Source organism: Dreissena polymorpha, chromosome 9 (assembly GCF_020536995.1).
Source record: "Dreissena polymorpha isolate Duluth1 chromosome 9, UMN_Dpol_1.0, whole genome shotgun sequence".
In the NCBI taxonomy this organism is placed as follows: domain Eukaryota; kingdom Metazoa; phylum Mollusca; class Bivalvia; order Myida; family Dreissenidae; genus Dreissena; species Dreissena polymorpha.
The window spans coordinates 3,338,225-3,356,447 of record NC_068363.1 but is presented as its reverse complement, the minus strand read 5'-3'; the positions used below and the strand labels follow the sequence as shown (position 1 = coordinate 3,356,447).

The window sequence follows — 18,223 nt, the reverse complement described above, 5'->3', positions numbered from 1 at the left end:
ATAAACAAGTAGAACATGCAGCTTCAGATATGGTTTATTAGTGCATACAGTAAATCTTAGTGGCTTTATACAAAATTATTTTGTTATGCATTTCACATATAAACTACGACTTATTCAACCTGTACTCTTCTTTTAACCATATTTACACTCCTCAATTCTTACAGCTATGTTGATATCACAGAAATTGAGAAACATGATTTGTATTATTAAGAAGTTGTTTTGTGTTATTAATTGACAATTAAATTATACAAACAATTCAAATCTGTGAGGAGATTATTCATTATTGTAAACTAAATATATTTATTGATGTTTCGAAATAACACAAAAAATTAAACATTTTAACCCTTACAGTGCGGGAACCGAGTTGTGAAGGCCTTTGCAAACAGTTTGGATCCAGATGAGACGCCACAGAACGTGGCGTCTCATCTGGATCCAAACTGTTTGCTATTCTGATAGTATTCTTTGAAAAAAAACGAAGAAAATGCTAATTTAAGAAATTCAGCAGACGACATTTTAGCAGACGACAAATTTCCCAGCATGCAAAGGGTTAATATAGCCCAGTAAAAATATGATCAACATGACAACATTGGTAAGAATAGCAGCTAGACTAGGGAATCGGTCTTCACAACAATTATTGTATCTTTAAAGATACCTTTTAACAGATGGCATGTTTTACCCCCGGTAAATTTGACAAATGCTTTAGATTGATAAATGTAAACATCCAAACTTTGGAGTTCCAGTATAAAACAAAAATAAAATGAAAGAAAGGAAGGAAAAAAAATCACTCCTGGGCTTGAACCACTGACCATTGGAGTAAAAGATTAGCGCTTTAACCACTTGGCCATCCGTGCTGACAATTAACTTATTTTATAATGCATATAAGCAACCATAGTAATGTCTCAAAATATAATGATAACAACAGAACTTTCCAAATTATAGGTTTGTTGCGCCTTTGTAATGCTTTATAGTTTTCAGGTTTTTAAATTGTCAAAAGATGCATTAAATGCATATTTGAGAGCAAGGTGAATGTTCAGTATAATTGTTTCTTTGCAAAAAAACATTAAAAATTTGAAACATTTTTTTTTCAAAACAAAGGAGCTTTTTCATTGGACTTAAACGTCCAGCAATAGTGATATGCCAGTTGTGAGATGCATACTTCTAGATATTGGGAAACATTGAGGATCATAAAAGATAACTGGCTCTTGCAAAAAAGGGGCAGGGATGAATTTGGAACCATGCCAGTGAAAGGGTGTAATTTAATAAATAATTTGTTTTTTCAACACTGACATATAATGATGTAAAACACCATCTATTAACCATTTAATGTATTCAATCCAGTATTAAATTGCAACAAATGTGAAATTTGGTCTCGCAAAATGGGGCTTTATGCATGTGCGTAAAGTATCGTGCTAGATAAGCCTGTGCAGTCTGCACAGGGTGAACACTTTCCATCTACCATGGATTTTCATAAAGAAGAGGCTTCCTTTTAATGAAAACTTCCATAAAAGCGGAAAGTGTCGTCCCTGATTAGCCTGTGTGCACTGCACAGGCTAATCTGGGATGACACTTTAAGCTCATGCATTAAACCTTGTTTTCCAAGAATGAGTCTCATTACAAAAATATAATGTGTTAACTAGAGGGACAAAAAAAGGGCAGAGCGAAGCACCCTCCTATTTCATTCTAAATCTTTCCCTACAGATATAATCTTGTTGTAATTAGCTAGCCCTGGACGGCAGGTTCAGTCTCCTCGTACAGTAGTGACACCTGTACCTCCAGATACAGATCCTGCAGAGCTGTGAGCACCATGTCTTGAATCATGTCCACCTGGTTAGCGGGACAGTAGTCGTCCAAGCTGGACCTGCCACCAGAAAAACACATAAAATAGTTTCCTATAAAAAACAAGATGTGTTTGTGAAACACTATGTTCCCTCCCATATATTTGACCTTAAAGGATGACCTTGACCTTTCATCACTCAAAATGTGCAGCTCCATGAGATACACATGCAAGCCAAATTTCAAGTTGCTATCTTCAATATTGCAAAAGTTATGGTGAATGTTAAAGTTTGATGCAAACAAACCAACAAACAGACGGGGAAATAAAAGTTGAGCCTTTCTCTGAGAAAACTGGTAAATGCATGTGCCTAAAGTGTTGTTCCAGATGATTGGCTGGTTAATGCATGTGCCTAAAGTGTTGTTCCAGATGATTGGCTGGTTAATGCATGTGCCTAAAGTGTTGTTCCAGATGATTGGCTGGTTAATGCATGTGCCTAAAGTGTTGTTCCAGATGATTGGCTGGTTAATGCATGTGCCTAAAGTGTTGTTCCAGATGATTGGCTGGTTAATGCATGTGCCTAAAGTGTTGTTCCAGATGATTGGCTGGTTAATGCATGTGCCTAAAGTGTTGTTCCAGATGATTGGTGCAGTCCACACAGGCTTATCAGGGACAAATTGCCACCTAAAATGGATTTTTGCTAAGAAGAGACTTCCTTTAACCCTTTGCATGCTGGGTAATTTGTCGTCTGCTAAAATGTCTTCTGCTGAATTTCTAAAATTAGCATTTTCTTCGATTTTTTTTCAAAGAATACTATCAGAATAGCAAACAGTTTGGATCCTGATGAGACGCCACGTTCTGTGGCGTCTCATCTGGATCCAAACTGTTTGCAAAGGCCTTCAAAATTCGGTTCCCGCACTGAAAGGGTTAAATACACGTGCATTAAGCCCAGTTTTTCTGGGAGTAAAGCTCAAATGTATGTTTCAAATGAAACATGAAATGTAGATAACGAAAATACTAGTGTCTTAATTTTTGTTAACAATAAGCCATTTAAGAATGCATGAATCCTCAAATAATATGTTTTAATCTATACAATGTGCGACTTGTAAATCTTTCCAAATTCTTTATCTGCACTTGTAACATAACAAATCTCTAACACTGGACTACAGCTTTTCATAAAAGAGATAAATACTCTCAGACATCGCATGTAATATTTTACAAGTTTTAATAACAAAATTAATAGTAACAGAAATTCAAAAGTGAAAGAAAAGAGCAATAATTATGTACATTTATCATTTGTACATAGAATAGCAATATGCGAGTTTATCATTTGTACATAGAATATATATATATATAAAATTTGCAGATGCACAACTTCATAAAGTAAGGAACGATGCGTGCTTGTAAATTAAAAAAGAGTGGGTATACTTTGTAAGGACAAGTTTGCATCTAGTCAGACATGCCCATATGTCCAAGGTGACTTCTGTATTGCTTCTATCCCTAGTCAGAATATCTAAATAGCATTGGATGGATTTTGGGTCTGACAACATTGAACTTGTTCAAGCATGTAATCCTGATTAACAAGGTGTATAAAAAAATATATACAAGCCAGTTTCATGCAGTCATTTTTGTCTCTTGCTGGATGCGTTGGATTGAAACCATATCAAAGTATAATTAGTCGGAGATTGGCCATGTTTGAACACAATCTCTTGTTTAACTGACCTGACTGCCCATTATCAAGAAAATTTTGAATTCTTTTGCTTAACTCAGAACATGAGATTTTAGTATCAACTCAGCTGAGTATTGGGAATGCCGGTCAACTAACAAACATTCTCTTATCTCAGCTGTAAAAACATGCACATATTCCTCCAAACTCAGGAATGAGTTGGACTCGAAACTCAAACAAGCTTTTTTGAAAATGGTGGTCAAACTCATCTAAAAAAAAAAGTGAAAATAACTTAATAATAATTAAGTTAAGTCACATAATTTAATAATGTTCTTCATACAATGCCCATATAAAGTAAGTGTACCACACCTTGCAATTGTAACCAGCGTCGGCTTTGGAAGGTAGGACAGCAACTCCTGAAAGGAGTCCACCAGGACAGCTATCTGGGTGTTGGTACTGACATGATGTGGGAGCTCCGTGTCATCACACGTGCATCCCGCGTCATGCAGCAGTGTGACGTCCACACTGCCAGGGGTCCGCGCTTGTAGACAGGCCATCAGGGCAGAAATTGTGGCCGATCTAAGAATGTAGTAAAGCCGCGTTCTAGGAAAACTGGTCTTAATGCATGTGCCCAGTGTTATTCCAGTTTTTGTAGCAAGTATTTTGGAAATTTACTAACATTTCACTCTTGCATCATTTTGATGCAAATGTTACAGAAAAGCTAAATAAATAATATGTTTTATTTAATAAAAAGTGTGTTCAAACAGCAAAGTTTTTGACATAAATCTATATTCAGAAACATTTTCAGGGCATTTAACAAATACAGGTATGCACAAAGAATCACAATGTGCTTCAGTTGATTGACCCCTAAAACTTCAAAAAGGGGACCCTGGGTCATTTAACTCCCGATTTTCAAAATCTATTGAAATCCCTGATATCTGATAATTGAACAGGGGGCCAATTGTGAGTGAGCTCTGACTTTGAACTTGGAAGTCTGTATTTAATGAACAACATTGATGATCCTGTATAGTTGGGCATGGGCACTAGCCAGAGGAATGTACAACCCTTTTAGGTTGCCATGGCGAAGTGGTGACGATGTCCGCCTAGCGACCGGGAGGTCAGGTTTCGATCATTGTTTGGACATAAGACACCAAGTATTGGTTCCAGTCCCAGGAAACGGACTTGAGAGAGTTTAAAATAAGCCTTAAGCTTTCTTTGAAATCAAGCTAAAATATTTAGGTTTAAACTAACCCTTTTTTCACACTTGTGTATCCAGTATCAATAACAGATTTATGTTCTAGTTCAGCAAAATATGTATACAACCACTCAAAATTTTTGTTCAGGGCCCAAAGGAATTAAAAATGAAGCATACAAGCATCACAAACTTAAGGATTACTTTGCAACAATTGTGTCATAGCATGATGGCATGTTCTTTTCATTAATAATCTCACTTCTTCTAGAGTTATTAATTGTCTCTGTGATGACTGTTTTTTGCATACATATCAACATTCTACATGGCATTTATGACTTAAGACCAATGTGTTGAGCATTTAATACAAACTGACCATATTACCCCGGTAGCTGTCGTACGCCAACATAGAAATGTACCTGAACATATAGAAAACCTAAGATGAGGAATCATACGGTGTTACCTAGGGTTACACATCATACCTAGAGTTACACATCATACCTAGGGTGGTTGATATTGGCGGCAGGTTGTACTGCCAGATCTGTGAAAACAGACTTCAGTTGGCTCAGCTGTTTTTGTCTATCTGATACACATCTCTCCAGGTCCTTGGACATAAAACAGGGATTTAAATTCGAGTAAATTCCTGCTTTTTGATGCATGCATTTTACAATTTTCTAATCTTTGACTCCTGTCAAATTATCTGCCTTGCATTAATTTGATGCAACTGTTACTGGAAAGCCCAAGCAATTATATACATTGTATAGCACAAATTGTGTTATTTGCATAGTTTATTTGCATAGTATTTTATTTCTGGTTTTCAAAATGTATGGAAATCTCAGACAACAAATTAATTGTTACATAAAAAAGACTTATAACAGGCCACTCAAATAGTTTGGTAATATATATAAGAAAGTAAACATGGCATTTAAACAAAGAATATCATTCTTTTAGCATTAAAATACAATCTTTTTTCACATGCATTTCCAAGATGGACTCGAGTGGACATACAAAGTCCCTTCATTCATTATGGTACACTTTGTACTTTGTGCCTGCATTTATAACTGACTTGAACGTTAGGACATGAAAATCGTTGTTAATTGTTTTTTTGGCACATGAGATGTTCCAAGCATAAAACATAAACATTAGGCAGTTGACTTGGAGGTTTAACCCTTTGCATGCTGGGAAATTTGTCGTCTCCTAATATGTTGTCTGCTAAATTTCTAAAATTAGCATTTTCTTCGATTTTTTTCAAAGAATACTATCAGGATAGCAAACAGTTTGGATCCAGATGAGACGCCACGTTCTGTGGCGTCTCATCTGGATCCAAACTGTTTGCAAAGGCCTTCAAAATTCGGTTCCCGCACTGAAAGGGTTAATAAATATTGCACCCAGAGAAGAGGGATGTCTACAGATCTGTAACTTTGCCTAGGTATTGTCAATATAAACATTAAAACCAAGTTTCATCAAGATTAAGGCATTAATGTAGTCTATATAGTGGTAATAAGTTGTTTTTTATAAACATTTGACCTTTAGACCTAGCATTGAAACTCCACCTAGACATTTTTTAGATACCCATTCTGAACAAATTTGTTATAGGCTGAAAAATGTGGCCTCTTGTGCAATAACTATGTAAAAATTGCTGACACACGACAACACATGGTAGTGTGACAACAATAGTTTACCAGAAGCACTTTGTGAGCAGTATAATTATAGCCTCAAGGTCAAGATACATAATGCTATAAAGTCATGGCATATTCACAAATATGCAGGAATGGTTAAATGAAAATTGAACACGGAAAGATCATTTGAGATATAATTAAATAATAATAATTACTCAAGTCTGAATTCAATAATTTAGGTTTAAACAAGAGATGTGTTCGTCAGAAATACAATGCCCCCTATTGCGCCGCTTTGATTTTTATTTTATTTTTGACCTTTGACCTTGAAGGATGACCTTGACCTTGAACTTCCACCACTCAAAATGTGCAGCTGTATGAGATACACATGCATGCCAAATATCAAGTTGCTATCTTCAATATTGCAAAAGTTATGGCCAATGTTAAAGTGTTTTTTTCGGACGGACGGACAGACTGACATACTGACTAACGGACAGTTCAACTGCTATATGCCACCCTACGGGGGGCATAATAAAAAACATGAATAAGGAATACCTTTTCTGATAATGATTCTGGCCTTTGAAATTTGTACAGCTCCTGTAACATTTTGTACTCCTCCTCCCCATACATGTTTTTGAATGGATTCATTGTGGAGAAAAAATCCAAATCAATATCTAGAACATAGGATTCTTTGCCTATAATCTCACAAATATTTGCTGTTAATAACTTCAAGTCTTTGTCCTTTCCACCTTCATCAGTCTGGTTAGCTTTCAAGGCACTGTGTTCTAGTTTTTGTTTTTTGACTTTGCAAAAACCATCTGCTTCCAAGTCATTCGTCTCTGAAAGATGTTGTGAATTGTTCTGTATATTTTCTGTTTCAACAAAAGTGTTCACACTACATTCATGGTCTAGTTTCTCATCTGCAGAGAGAATTGATTCTTCTTGCAATTTCACAGCATTTTCAATGTTGGTTGCATTATTTTCAATTTCTTTCAAATCATTCTGTTCCAGTTTTGGATCACTTGTTAAATTTGACACCAAGGAATCCCAATTTTTTGGAGTGCATGTAACAACAGTGAAATTCAAAGTCTTGGCGTTTTCCAACTGACTCTCTGGTACATAGAGAGTTTCACTGATGTAGTAGCTTTCTGTGCAGGTGGTTCTAGATAAAAATATCACATAATTAACATGGGAACAAGCAAATCCGTTGAGTTGATACGCCCCTCCTTCTCCGCATTTATATCTATACACCTATGACATTTCATGTTGACATCTTATATAGTATGAGATATAGCCCTAAAATGTTTGTGACAGACAGACAGATGGACTCACGGACAACGGCAAAACTATATCCGTCCGCCTTTGGCGGGGGATAACACAATGATAATGATCATAAGGGTAAATAGTCCCCAACTAAGTTAATCTGGATTTGCTTCTATTAACCCATTTATGCCTAGCGTCTAGAAAAAGGTCTTGGCAAACAGCGTAGACCCAGATGAGACTCCGCATGATGCGGCATCTCATCAGGGTGTGCGCTGTTTGCTTTAACGAATTTCTGTAAGAAATATTCTAAATATAGAAGTAAATATACTAGAGATCCCTAATTTTTGAAATTAATTGATCCAATTTAGAAGGATGGGAGAGTCTGCTTGGCATAAATGGGTTAAACACTACAGAAATTTTGAAAGCATGCTTCAATTTACACCACACAAGAAGGTCAGTGTAAGGTTTATATTGGTGAGCTCTTCACACGACCATAGCGGCTTTGGATCTGGACATTTGTAGGATTTATCACATTATTTTGTTAGCATTAAACATATGAGTCTTGTTCTGAGAAAACGGGGCATAATGCATGTGCGTAAAGTGTCATCTCAGATAAGACTGTGCAGTCCGCACAGGCTAATCAGGGATGTCACTTTCCGCTTATCTTGGAGGACACTTTGCGCACATGCATTAAGCCCAGTTTTGTCAGAACGCGACTCATATGTAAAAACAAACCTGATACAGCCAGTCTTCTTGCACTTGCCAACCAGGAAGCGTGTGGTCTGATCCAGCATCTGGGAGCACCACGGTGGTTTCACCCAAACAAGTTTACTAATGTGACCGGCATACACAGCTGGCAGTATCCAATTCTCAATGCTCAGGGACCTAAAATGTAAAAGTTGAAGATTAAATAAAAACAAGTTCAAGTGATATTATGGGCATTTTTCACTGCTGAATTGAGCTGAAAAGAATTAACAGGTCAAAAGAGTTAGTTAAAATGTGGTTACTGACCAATTATCTGCAACTCATCTTGCTACCAGTTGTTTATTCAAAATTTATTTTATATACAATATTTTACATGACTTACCCAGTCCTCTAAGCCAAAATGATCCGTAAAACAAAATTGTGTTTTTGTGTCGAATGAACGAATCTGCACTAAAACTAAATTTAGGTTCACATCGTACATGCATGATCAGTCGTCAAACAAAAGTACGGTTGATATTTAAATGCATTATATATTTTTTTTTCTTTCCGGGATATTGTTTTAGTATGTTGATGCTGCATTTACAAATATAAGTGCATATGAAGTGAAAACACCAAAAATAAACAACTGTTGCGATAGACACCTATAAACTGTTTGATGCCCATAATATCACTTTAACTATAGGGATTTTTGGCAAAATTTATAACGGTGTTCCGTTATTTTGGAATGGCAAAAATACCCTAAAAAATTTGATCAATGTTGTGGCTTTTAGATGAATGAAAGTACCGAATTAAAGAGTATAAATTTAACTGATTTAACTGCATTTTCTGTATCATGTATGTTTTAAAAATAATTATTTGAAATTTATTTATCAAGCAATACTATATTTCTCAAATCTTAAGTAACTAAAATGACGCATTTTGGGGGTGGGTGGGTTATTTTATATTCCCAAAAAGCCATAAAACAATATGGTTGTTTCATTTATTATTATAAAAGATTAGGCATTCCTGTAAAATGCAAAATTTTATACATCTGCTTTTATCTAAAAAACTTTTTCAATGGATTTTATACAACATAATGTTTACATGACATCATAACTGACTGGTCAAATCAGTCCCATTTTGTGATTTACTTACTCATATAATTTCTCTATGGAAAATACTATATCTGCAGGCATATCAATTGGAATCAGCATATCAGGGTGCGAGTCAAAGTGCACTAGAGTAATGCCATTCAGAGGTAGATGCTTGGAACCAATAGCTCGGTAAATATGTGGTAGAACCTGGAATTAAAGCATTAAGAAACAATAACAGGGTTCGCCAAAACTTGAAAAATCTGTCAGTCATTCGGACTGACAGACTTGAAATTTTTGTCAGTCCGAATCAGTTTCTGTCAGTCCCACTGTCGGACTAAACTATAACAGCAAAACACAACAAAAGAGAGTACCTTTTTGATGTTTATTGGTTTTGATCACATTAAAATACAATAAAAACATGTCCAAAGTCGATATAATTAAACAATTATTATATTAATAATAAACCACATATAAACCAAAGGTATTCTTTTTAGACTTCTTTTTGTCAAACTGTTTTTTAGCCTGCACAGCTCTACGAATCCGTGTTCTTGAAAAGTTAGGTTGACATCCAATCAAGTTTGACTTAATTGCACACACCCATTCACACTACTTTGGATGACTTCAATTTCTGTTTATTAGCCGATTGCACAAGTTCTAAAACAACACCTATTGTTAAAATAGTTTCTCTTAGCTGAGGTGGTTGATTTCCAGGTTCAATAAAATGAATGTCTTTCACACCTATTTCTTGATAGAAAGGCCCATGATAATTACCACCATCCATTCTTGTTGTCTGAAATAACACAAAATATATTGCTACAAACTATAAACAACAAATCAAAACATAAATATCCCTATGTCCGAATTTTAAAATATCCGAAATATAGTACAACGGGTGAAAAATCTAATTTTGATTTTAGAAATTGTTGGTGTGTAAATTAAAATATATGCTTCCCAGAACAATATAATAATGAAACTATTTAACAGAAATGCTCACAAATGCCTGTTGAAACAAGTTTTCATGCTGTTTTTGTTGTGGAGAAATTAAATGGAACAAATAAAATGGCGGACGCACTCGGTTGCTTTTTTTAACAAAGACCGTTGATTTTGAACACGCATGTGATAGTCAATTCTAATCCAACTTTAAACATCAAAACATCAAAATGAAGGTAAGAAAAAAGGATTTTGACAGAAGTTGAACAAAAAGCATTTACCTTCTATTAATCCAATAGCATATTATACACTTTGAGTGATCTTTTTGAAACCATTTTTCATCCGATTGTGTCGGTCAGTCGGACCGATTATCTTAAATCACTTGTCAGTCCTTAGAAAAATTTGCCGGTCAGGACCGGCGGACCGACGGTTTTGGTGAACCCTGCAATAAGTTTAACCTAAATAAATTCGAAATAAATTTGAGATAAGGCTGAACTTGCATGTGATCAAAACAGCTGATCTTATAAACGACCAATTTAAAAGAAAATGTTGTACATCAAATAGTCCGAATTTGGTTGCAAACTGGGAGTTAAAACTGGTAACAAGATTTTTCATGTTAAGGCTTCAACCTGGAATCCAGGCAGCACTTTAATGGGTTAAATGAGCAACATGAAATATTTTCTGGAATAAATAAACACTAACAGATCATAAATTGATCCTTTATGCTCAAATTAAATCATCCTATTTGATGCCGTGTGCTCACAGAATAATCAGATAAATCCAAGTTTTAAACACATCAACTTTTCACGAAAAAGTTTTTATGTCCCCCACCACTATAGTGGGGGACATATTGTTTTTTACCTCAGGGCTTTTTTCCTTCTTTGGGACCTGCCGAAAAACGGCCCTTTCCCCTCAAATTTTTTTTCCCTTCAGCAGGTAAATTTTCCCCCAGACTTCTTTTTTTTCCCCTAAAAAAAAAAAAAAAAAAAAATTTTTTTTTTTTTTTTTAACTTTTAATACATAAGTTAACCTTATCCAGTGTAGAAAATATAACATATTGCATAATTAAATTATCTGTTGCCTTGAATTTGTTTAAAAAAAACAGCAAAATATGTTAAATTGATTATTTAAGACTTTTCTCATGTTCCCCAAAATCCGGCGTTTCGCGTGATTTTTTTCCCCCAAATCAGGCATTTGCGCGATTTTTTTTCCCCTCAAAAAAGGCCAGGGCCATTCCCCAAAATCAGATAAAAACCCCTGGCCCTGTCTGTTGGTTTGTTTGATTGTTGGTTTGTGTGTTTGTTTGTGCAAACTTTAACATTTGCAATAAATTTTGCAATATTGAAGATAGCAACTTCATAATTGGCATGCATGTGTATCTCATAGAGCTGCACATTTTGAGTGGTAAAAGGTCAAGGTCATCCTTCAAGGTCAAATATATGGGTCAAAATCACTCATTTAATGTATACTTTTGCAGTATTGAAGATAGCAGCTTGATATTTGGCATGCATTTGTATCTCATGGAGCTGCACATTGTGAGTGGTAAAAGGTCAAGGTCATCATTCAAGGTCAAAGGTCAAATATAAGTAACTTAAAACTCGGTGGATTTCGCCAAGTTTACCAAACATTCGAATGCTCTTATATCCGAATAGTAGTCAAATAAAGTATCACTTTCTCTCATCGTATCGCCCCTCCTCATCGTATCGTCACGTAATGAAAATCGATAAGAATCAAGGCTCGCGCTTATCCGAAGTTGTCCGAATACGGTTCGTTTATTGCAAGCAGACGTATTTTGCCTTTCAACATTGAAATCATGCGTAAAAAACAGGTATAACACATTTAATCGTATTAAAAACACTGGAGTTTCAAAAAATATTTCGCAATTATCACTCTAAAATGTTTTAATTCCCAATATTTACCGTCTACTTCTGCGAATCTTTTTGCATCCTAGGCTAACCTTGACATTGCCTGTTCACCGCATGCAGATGCTTTATGTATACGATAGTTCAGTAGCTGTAATCTACCGCTTCAAATACACCACATTCACGTCCAAAAATTAACGCGCAAATTGCCTTTGTAATTTTACTCTCATTTATTATGACGTGACCATAAATCCAAAAATATCTAAATTGTTTTTGAGAAAAGTGTGTGCATGAGTAGGGTTAGTGACTAAACTTGTGTGAGTTAGGGAGCGACTGGGCGATTGAGTGAGTGTCTGGGCGAGTGAGTGAGTGACTGGACGAGTGAGTGAGTGACTGGGCCAGTGAGTGAGTGACTTGGCGATTGAGTGAGTGACTGGGCGAGTGAGTGAGTGACTGGGCGAGTGAGTGAGTGACTAGGCGATTGAGTGAGTGACTGGGCGAGTGAGTGAGTGACTGGGCGAGTGAGTGAGTGACTGGGCGAGTGAGTGAGTGACTGGGCGAGTGAGTGAGTGACTGGGCGAGTGAGTGAGTGACTGGGCGAGTGAGTGAGTGACTGGGCGAGTGAGTGAGTGAGTGACTAGGCGCGTGAGTGAGTGAATACAAAATACACATTTTAAAGATAAAATTTTCCTTTCAGGAAAAGCCCAATAGGTTTTTAATAAATAAAATAAAGAGGCGTCAATATGATATCGAGTCATTGAACCTCGCGTATAAAGCAGTCCACGAGAAAGGCGTTAAAGTTAAAACGGCAGCCAGAATGTTTGGTGTTCCCCGTACAACGCTTAGAGATAGGGTGTCTGGCCATGTGAATCACGATAAAGCAGTAGTTGGCGGGGCCCCTATTTTGAGTCTCGATGAGGAGCGGGTACTTGTTGATTACGTGGAAACACTAGCGCAGCTTGGGTACGGACTCACCAATGAGAGGCTAAAAACACTGGCAGGCGACCTGGTCTTCTCGTTTGGAAGAAAAAAGAACAACAAACCAATGAGCAACAATTGGCTTTACGGATTTCTTCACAGATGGGAACACCAAATCGCTTCGCTTTCTGCTAAGAGGCTGGAGAGTACACGGGCCAAGTCAGCAACGCCGCAAGCTGTTGACATCTACTTTAAAAATCTACTCAACACATTGACAACGTACAATCTCCTAGACAAACCACACTTAATCTTCAATATGGACGAAACCGGCATAACCCCAGAACACAGACCTCCAAACATTATTGCTCCCGTTGGTGTCAAAGCACAGACCATAACTTCACCACGTTCCACCACAACGACCATAATTGGATGCGCAAATGCCATTGGAAATGCACTCCCGCCGTTCTTCATATTCAAGGGGAAGCGATTCGATCCTGCATTAATGAGCGGCGCATCAGCGGGAGCATACTGCACAATGTCCGAATCCGGCTGGATAAATGGAACGATATTTAAGGAATTTCTCCAAAACCACTTTCTTCCACACGTCGGCAACATGAACGCCAATCCCAATCAACATGCATTGTTGATTTACGACGGACATGCTTCACATGTTTCGATAGACACCATTGAATGGGCCAAGAACCATAACGTAGTTCTGTTTGTGCTACCTGCTCATACCTCCCATCTTCTCCAGCCGTTGGATGTAGGCGTTTTTGGACCCTTCAAAACGTACTACAATGCGGAATGCGCATCGTTTTTGACAAAAAACATGGGGCAGCAAATTACTAGGTATGAACTTTGCGCACTAGCTAGTAAAGCCTACCTAAAGTCAATGACACCCGCAAACATACAGTCGGCTTTCCGAAAGTCGGGCATTTTCCCCTATGCAAATGATGTTGTGCCAAAACAAAAACTATTCCCTTGTGAAAGCTTTCGCGAAAAGGACCCAATCGGAAAAGTGAAGGCTTTAAAAGGCGGAGAAGAAGCAGTGAAGCTGTTCATGGAACAACACATCAAAACATCGCAGGACCTTTGTTCTATCAACAAAGCATGTCCGATGTGTAAATGTTCATGTCGCATGAAGAAAGATGAACAAAAGGATGGGACGGTGAAGAAGCCGTCATCTGGTGGAAAAGAAATAACAAATGACGTGTTTCATTCGGAACTTAAACAATATCAAAAACATCGGGACAAGAAATTGAAAAAAAATAATGAAAGCCAAGACACCTTGAATGCCATACAAACTCGTGAAATTCAGATGCCATCAACAAGTGGGATAAATCCCATTCGAAATGAATTTCATGATCTGTCTGACTCAGATGAAGAATTGGACGATGACATTCCGTGCTGTATGTGCAACCAGATCACACCGCCTACACTACGCAATCAACCTTGTCTGAAGATTGTAAATTGGGCCCAGTGCGACAAGTGCGATGGTTGGGTGCATCTTGCATTCTGCACTTCAGTTCGGGTCGTGAGGCGGAATAGTCAATTCTTTTGTCCAAAATGTCAAGACGATTTGTGAAATTAACCTTTACCGTTGGAAAACATTGACTTAAATAGTTAATTGTTGGTTTAATTGTTCATTTGTTATTGGTTACAATTGTGTATTGAATTGCGTATTTTATGTTTGAATACGCTTTCTGTTACAAATTGATTATATATACTTAAAAAAACTACTTGATATCCTAAACCGAGTTACTTCTTTTAACTTTTTCGTTGCCCCTGTTACGTTCAGAAGTTGTACTTCACTTTGCGAACTGAATTGTAGCATGAACTCTTGCCCTTTCCAATAATAAATAGCAACCAATCACGAGTGGCGATACAATGAGACAGCGCTCGAATGACATGGAGCAGCAGAGGGAGGTAAGTCCGGTTAATGTAAACCGATACCGTTTATATTTTTGTTCGGTCTTTCACCTCGAATTGACAGCTTACATGATAATCAACAAAACAAATACAAAATCAATGTATTAATTATTAACTTTAAACCCGCTAAACCCGTTATGAGTAATAAGAGGGTCGATACAACGGATGAACATGCTAAACATAATAATTTAGTCAGGTATCTACCTCATGATGGTCTTCTTCTACTATCACTGGAAGCACTTTGTATTTTTTAAGTGATACCATTCTTACAACTAACGATTCACTGTAATAACGACATAATTAAAATCATTTCCCGATTATTCGTGTTGTTCGACCGACCGGCGCAGCCATCTTTGAAACATGCATTTGATTGTCGCGACTTCAAACCGATGAAAAAAAAGTAAAACCCGTCATTCTGAGATCCGGTCCCAATCAATTGTACAAACCGGTTCCATATAAAATAACCGTACGTATTGTTTGTATTTGCTAACACACCCACTTTGCCAGAGGCGTAGCGACAGTATTCGGCGCTCGGTTAAATGTATAAATTGTTCGCCCCTCCCCTCTCCGTGAAACATAGTGGTACAGTATTTGGTGCCATTGAAACAAGAAATATCTTTAAAAAAGATATACGGCGTTGATAGTTCAATGAATGAGATCAAGGATAGAGAATGTCTTTTTTCTGTGCAGTTCTTAGCTGCATCACACGCAGTACGGGATGTTACGCGGAGTTTTCGCGGCTTATTTTACATTATTACATATTGCTGGTCATAAACATATAGATACAAAACAGAAAACCAAAAGAAGAATGGAGGTGAAATTAAAACATATTAGTCAACCGGCCACACGAGAAGTATCCGTATTTATAGGCGCGTTCTTCGAACAAACCTGTTTAAGTGGTTTGTCGGGCATTGCTATTTGATTCGATTATTAACATTATCGTTAATCATCGCGCTCATGCTTAATACATTGGTCAATATGGTGGAATAATTATTGTTAAATTAATCAAAAATAATATTTATCATTGTATTGTTGAAAACACATTACGAATCTACATATTTCTGGTCTAAAGAAAATTCCAGGTCACCTAGTTCACGGATAGCGTATTTATTAAATAACTATTATTTTACTGGCCGCGAACTCCGGTGATGACCTGTATATAAACTCTGACATTCATACACTGGCCGCGTATTGACCCGATACCTCGCGGGTTGAAATGCAATGTATTAAAGTGGGGCCTCGCTTCCACTGCTCTTTATACTTTTACATGTTAACATGTTGACAAGAATATGTAAGTAAGTACTAAATATGAGAACATAGCCTTTAAGTATAAACGCGTTGCGAAGGTAATTCTCTGAAAATAAAAGGTGCACGCACAAACTGTATTGATGTCGAAAATTGAGTGTAAAACTGTTCTATCTATTAAGCCTTTTCATTAGAAATAAAATTGTTTCATGCAGTAAAACAGTGTTACAAAGACGCGGATATGTTTCCAATGTTCTGGTGGTATACTCAAATCAGCCAATGGAATAAATGAAGTGTATTCATTCGTACCTAGCCGCGGGAAATTTTATTTGAATTTTATTCGACACTTACAAAGGTCAGGTAAGGTGAAAAGCTGGCTTAATACAGCTTACGCCGAAAAAAAAACAGGGGAAAATATAAGCATATTACTTAGTCGATACTCATTATTACATAATAACACTATCGCCAAACCAGACAAATGTTGACGACGCACGACGGACAAAAGGCGATCACAAAAGCTCATCATTTTGTGCGCAGGTGAGCAAAACACACCATAGGAAGACAATTTGGAGAAAATTAAATGTAAACTCCTACAACTACAACAAAAAATTATGTTAGGCTAACGGTTAATCTACATGTGTAAATCAACAGCCACCTTATGCGTGAATTCCAAAATATTCCACATACTAAATTGATTTGTCTCGCCTTCATGCCCTAACATTTTTCAATGATAGCATCAAAGTCCTTTTTGCAACCATTTCCTTCTTAAAGTGCAATCTCACAGAGGCGATATTGTCCAATTGATGCCCTTAGAATGGGCATCAGCTTGCTGAAGGAACGCTCGCAACTGGCTATTGATACCAGGGGCGTAGCTGCTATTAGGCACAGCAGACCCGGGCCTAAACAAATATTTAGACATGAAAAAATAAAAATGCTTCAACCTCGAAAAACGCATTAAAATGTTGACCCCGAGGGGGTGAGGTGTTAGAAATCTGAATTTCATATTGACATTATCTTCAGACAATGGATTCTGGTCGTGTTCAAAGTACAAATCTTCCAATTACAGTATCAACTCTACTTCTTTCTATGTGCATAGTTTCTAGCTCGCTTCTTTTCACGTGACTTGCTGTTACAAGTTTTCATAGGACTACTTGTAGATCTACTTGTCTCCCTTTCAACACTACAGTAAGTTGTAATCGATTATCGTTGGATTTATAAGAAACATTCCGAATGATGTTTTTGACCGCGGAAATTTAAAATGGAGCATATGCCCCCGTATCCCGATCCATTGACTAAATCCGGGTCGGTTCGGTCACTTGATGCCGAACAAAAACTTTCGTTGTTGGATAACCTGAATGATGAACAAATGAATCAAATCTACACGAGGTATGAAAGCGACATAGACTCGACTAGAGATGCATTTGCGGGCAAAGTTCGGCTCTGGAAGGTACAGTGGAACACAACATTCAGAAGCCAGGCACTCTTATCGATACTCTGGATGTTACACCAAAGAAAGCATACCCGGCTATACACCGTGTACTAGCAATACTGCTCACAATGCAAGCTACCTCAGCCTTGTGTGAGCGTTCCTTCAGTTCTATGCGACGTATCAAATCGTTCATGAGAAGCACCATGTCTGGTGAAAGGGCTGTCTGATTTAGGACTACTACACATTCACAGAGAAACGAATGTTTTGATCGATGAAATAATCAACACATTTGCCTCGGTTAAGTGTAGAAATATTTATTTCATGTTATTGATGCACTTGCTAGAACAATTAGTGTAATAGATCGACTTTAAGTAAGTTTTACACTCAACACGTTTCGGTGCCGTTAAAGACATGCAGACAGTATAATTGGAAAGAATGCCCATGGTTTGACTTGTGAATAAGTGGAGTGTTACACTTTTAAATGTTTCTCTGTTCCATATTGTTTTAAAATTTAGTTCTCTGGTATAAAGATAATACAGTAAAATACGCAATACGCAAATTGGGAAAGATATCACCATACGACACAATGAAAGAAATAAGTTCCGAAGGTGTCGATGGTAGGGCATC

General features: G+C 37.1%; 1 protein-coding gene across 4 annotated transcripts; it reads right to left on the bottom strand.

Annotated features, from left to right (window-relative positions):
- Positions 1–18: 18 nt before the first annotated feature.
- Positions 19–15,339, bottom strand: LOC127844298 (UPF0489 protein C5orf22 homolog). Of its 4 annotated transcripts, XM_052374396.1 has the most exons (8): positions 15,127–15,293; positions 11,075–11,181; positions 9,345–9,490; positions 8,241–8,390; positions 6,798–7,404; positions 5,128–5,231; positions 3,807–4,016; positions 19–1,858 (listed from the first exon to the last, which is right to left on the bottom strand). In XM_052374396.1, the coding sequence occupies exons 3-8, from the start codon at positions 9,401–9,403 to the stop codon at positions 1,720–1,722; spliced, it is 1,269 nt and encodes a 422-aa protein (XP_052230356.1). In that variant the 5' UTR covers positions 9,404–9,490; positions 11,075–11,181; positions 15,127–15,293; the 3' UTR covers positions 19–1,719. The 4 variants fall into 4 exon arrangements, with proteins under 4 accessions (XP_052230356.1, XP_052230355.1, XP_052230354.1 ...); XM_052374395.1 differs by lacking the exon at positions 11,075–11,181 and having other exon boundaries at positions 15,127–15,339; XM_052374394.1 differs by lacking the exons at positions 11,075–11,181; positions 15,127–15,293 and adding an exon at positions 14,756–14,888.
- Between the last annotated feature and the right edge of the window lie 2,884 nt (positions 15,340–18,223).

What these genes read in the sequence shown, in the direction of transcription:
- LOC127844298 (XM_052374394.1), bottom strand. Translation starts at nt 14,827, where the DNA reads ATGCTACAATTCAGTTCGCAAAGTGAAGTACAACTTCTGAACGTAACA. An exon ending in CAACGAAAAAGTTAAAAGAA is followed by an intron (nt 9,491 to 14,755) that starts GTAACTCGGTTT and finishes CTTTAATTCCAG; the next exon opens with GTTCTACCACATATTTACCG. An exon ending in GCCAATATCAACCACCCTAG is followed by an intron (nt 4,017 to 5,127) that starts GTATGATGTGTA and finishes CTACATTCTTAG; the next exon opens with ATCGGCCACAATTTCTGCCC.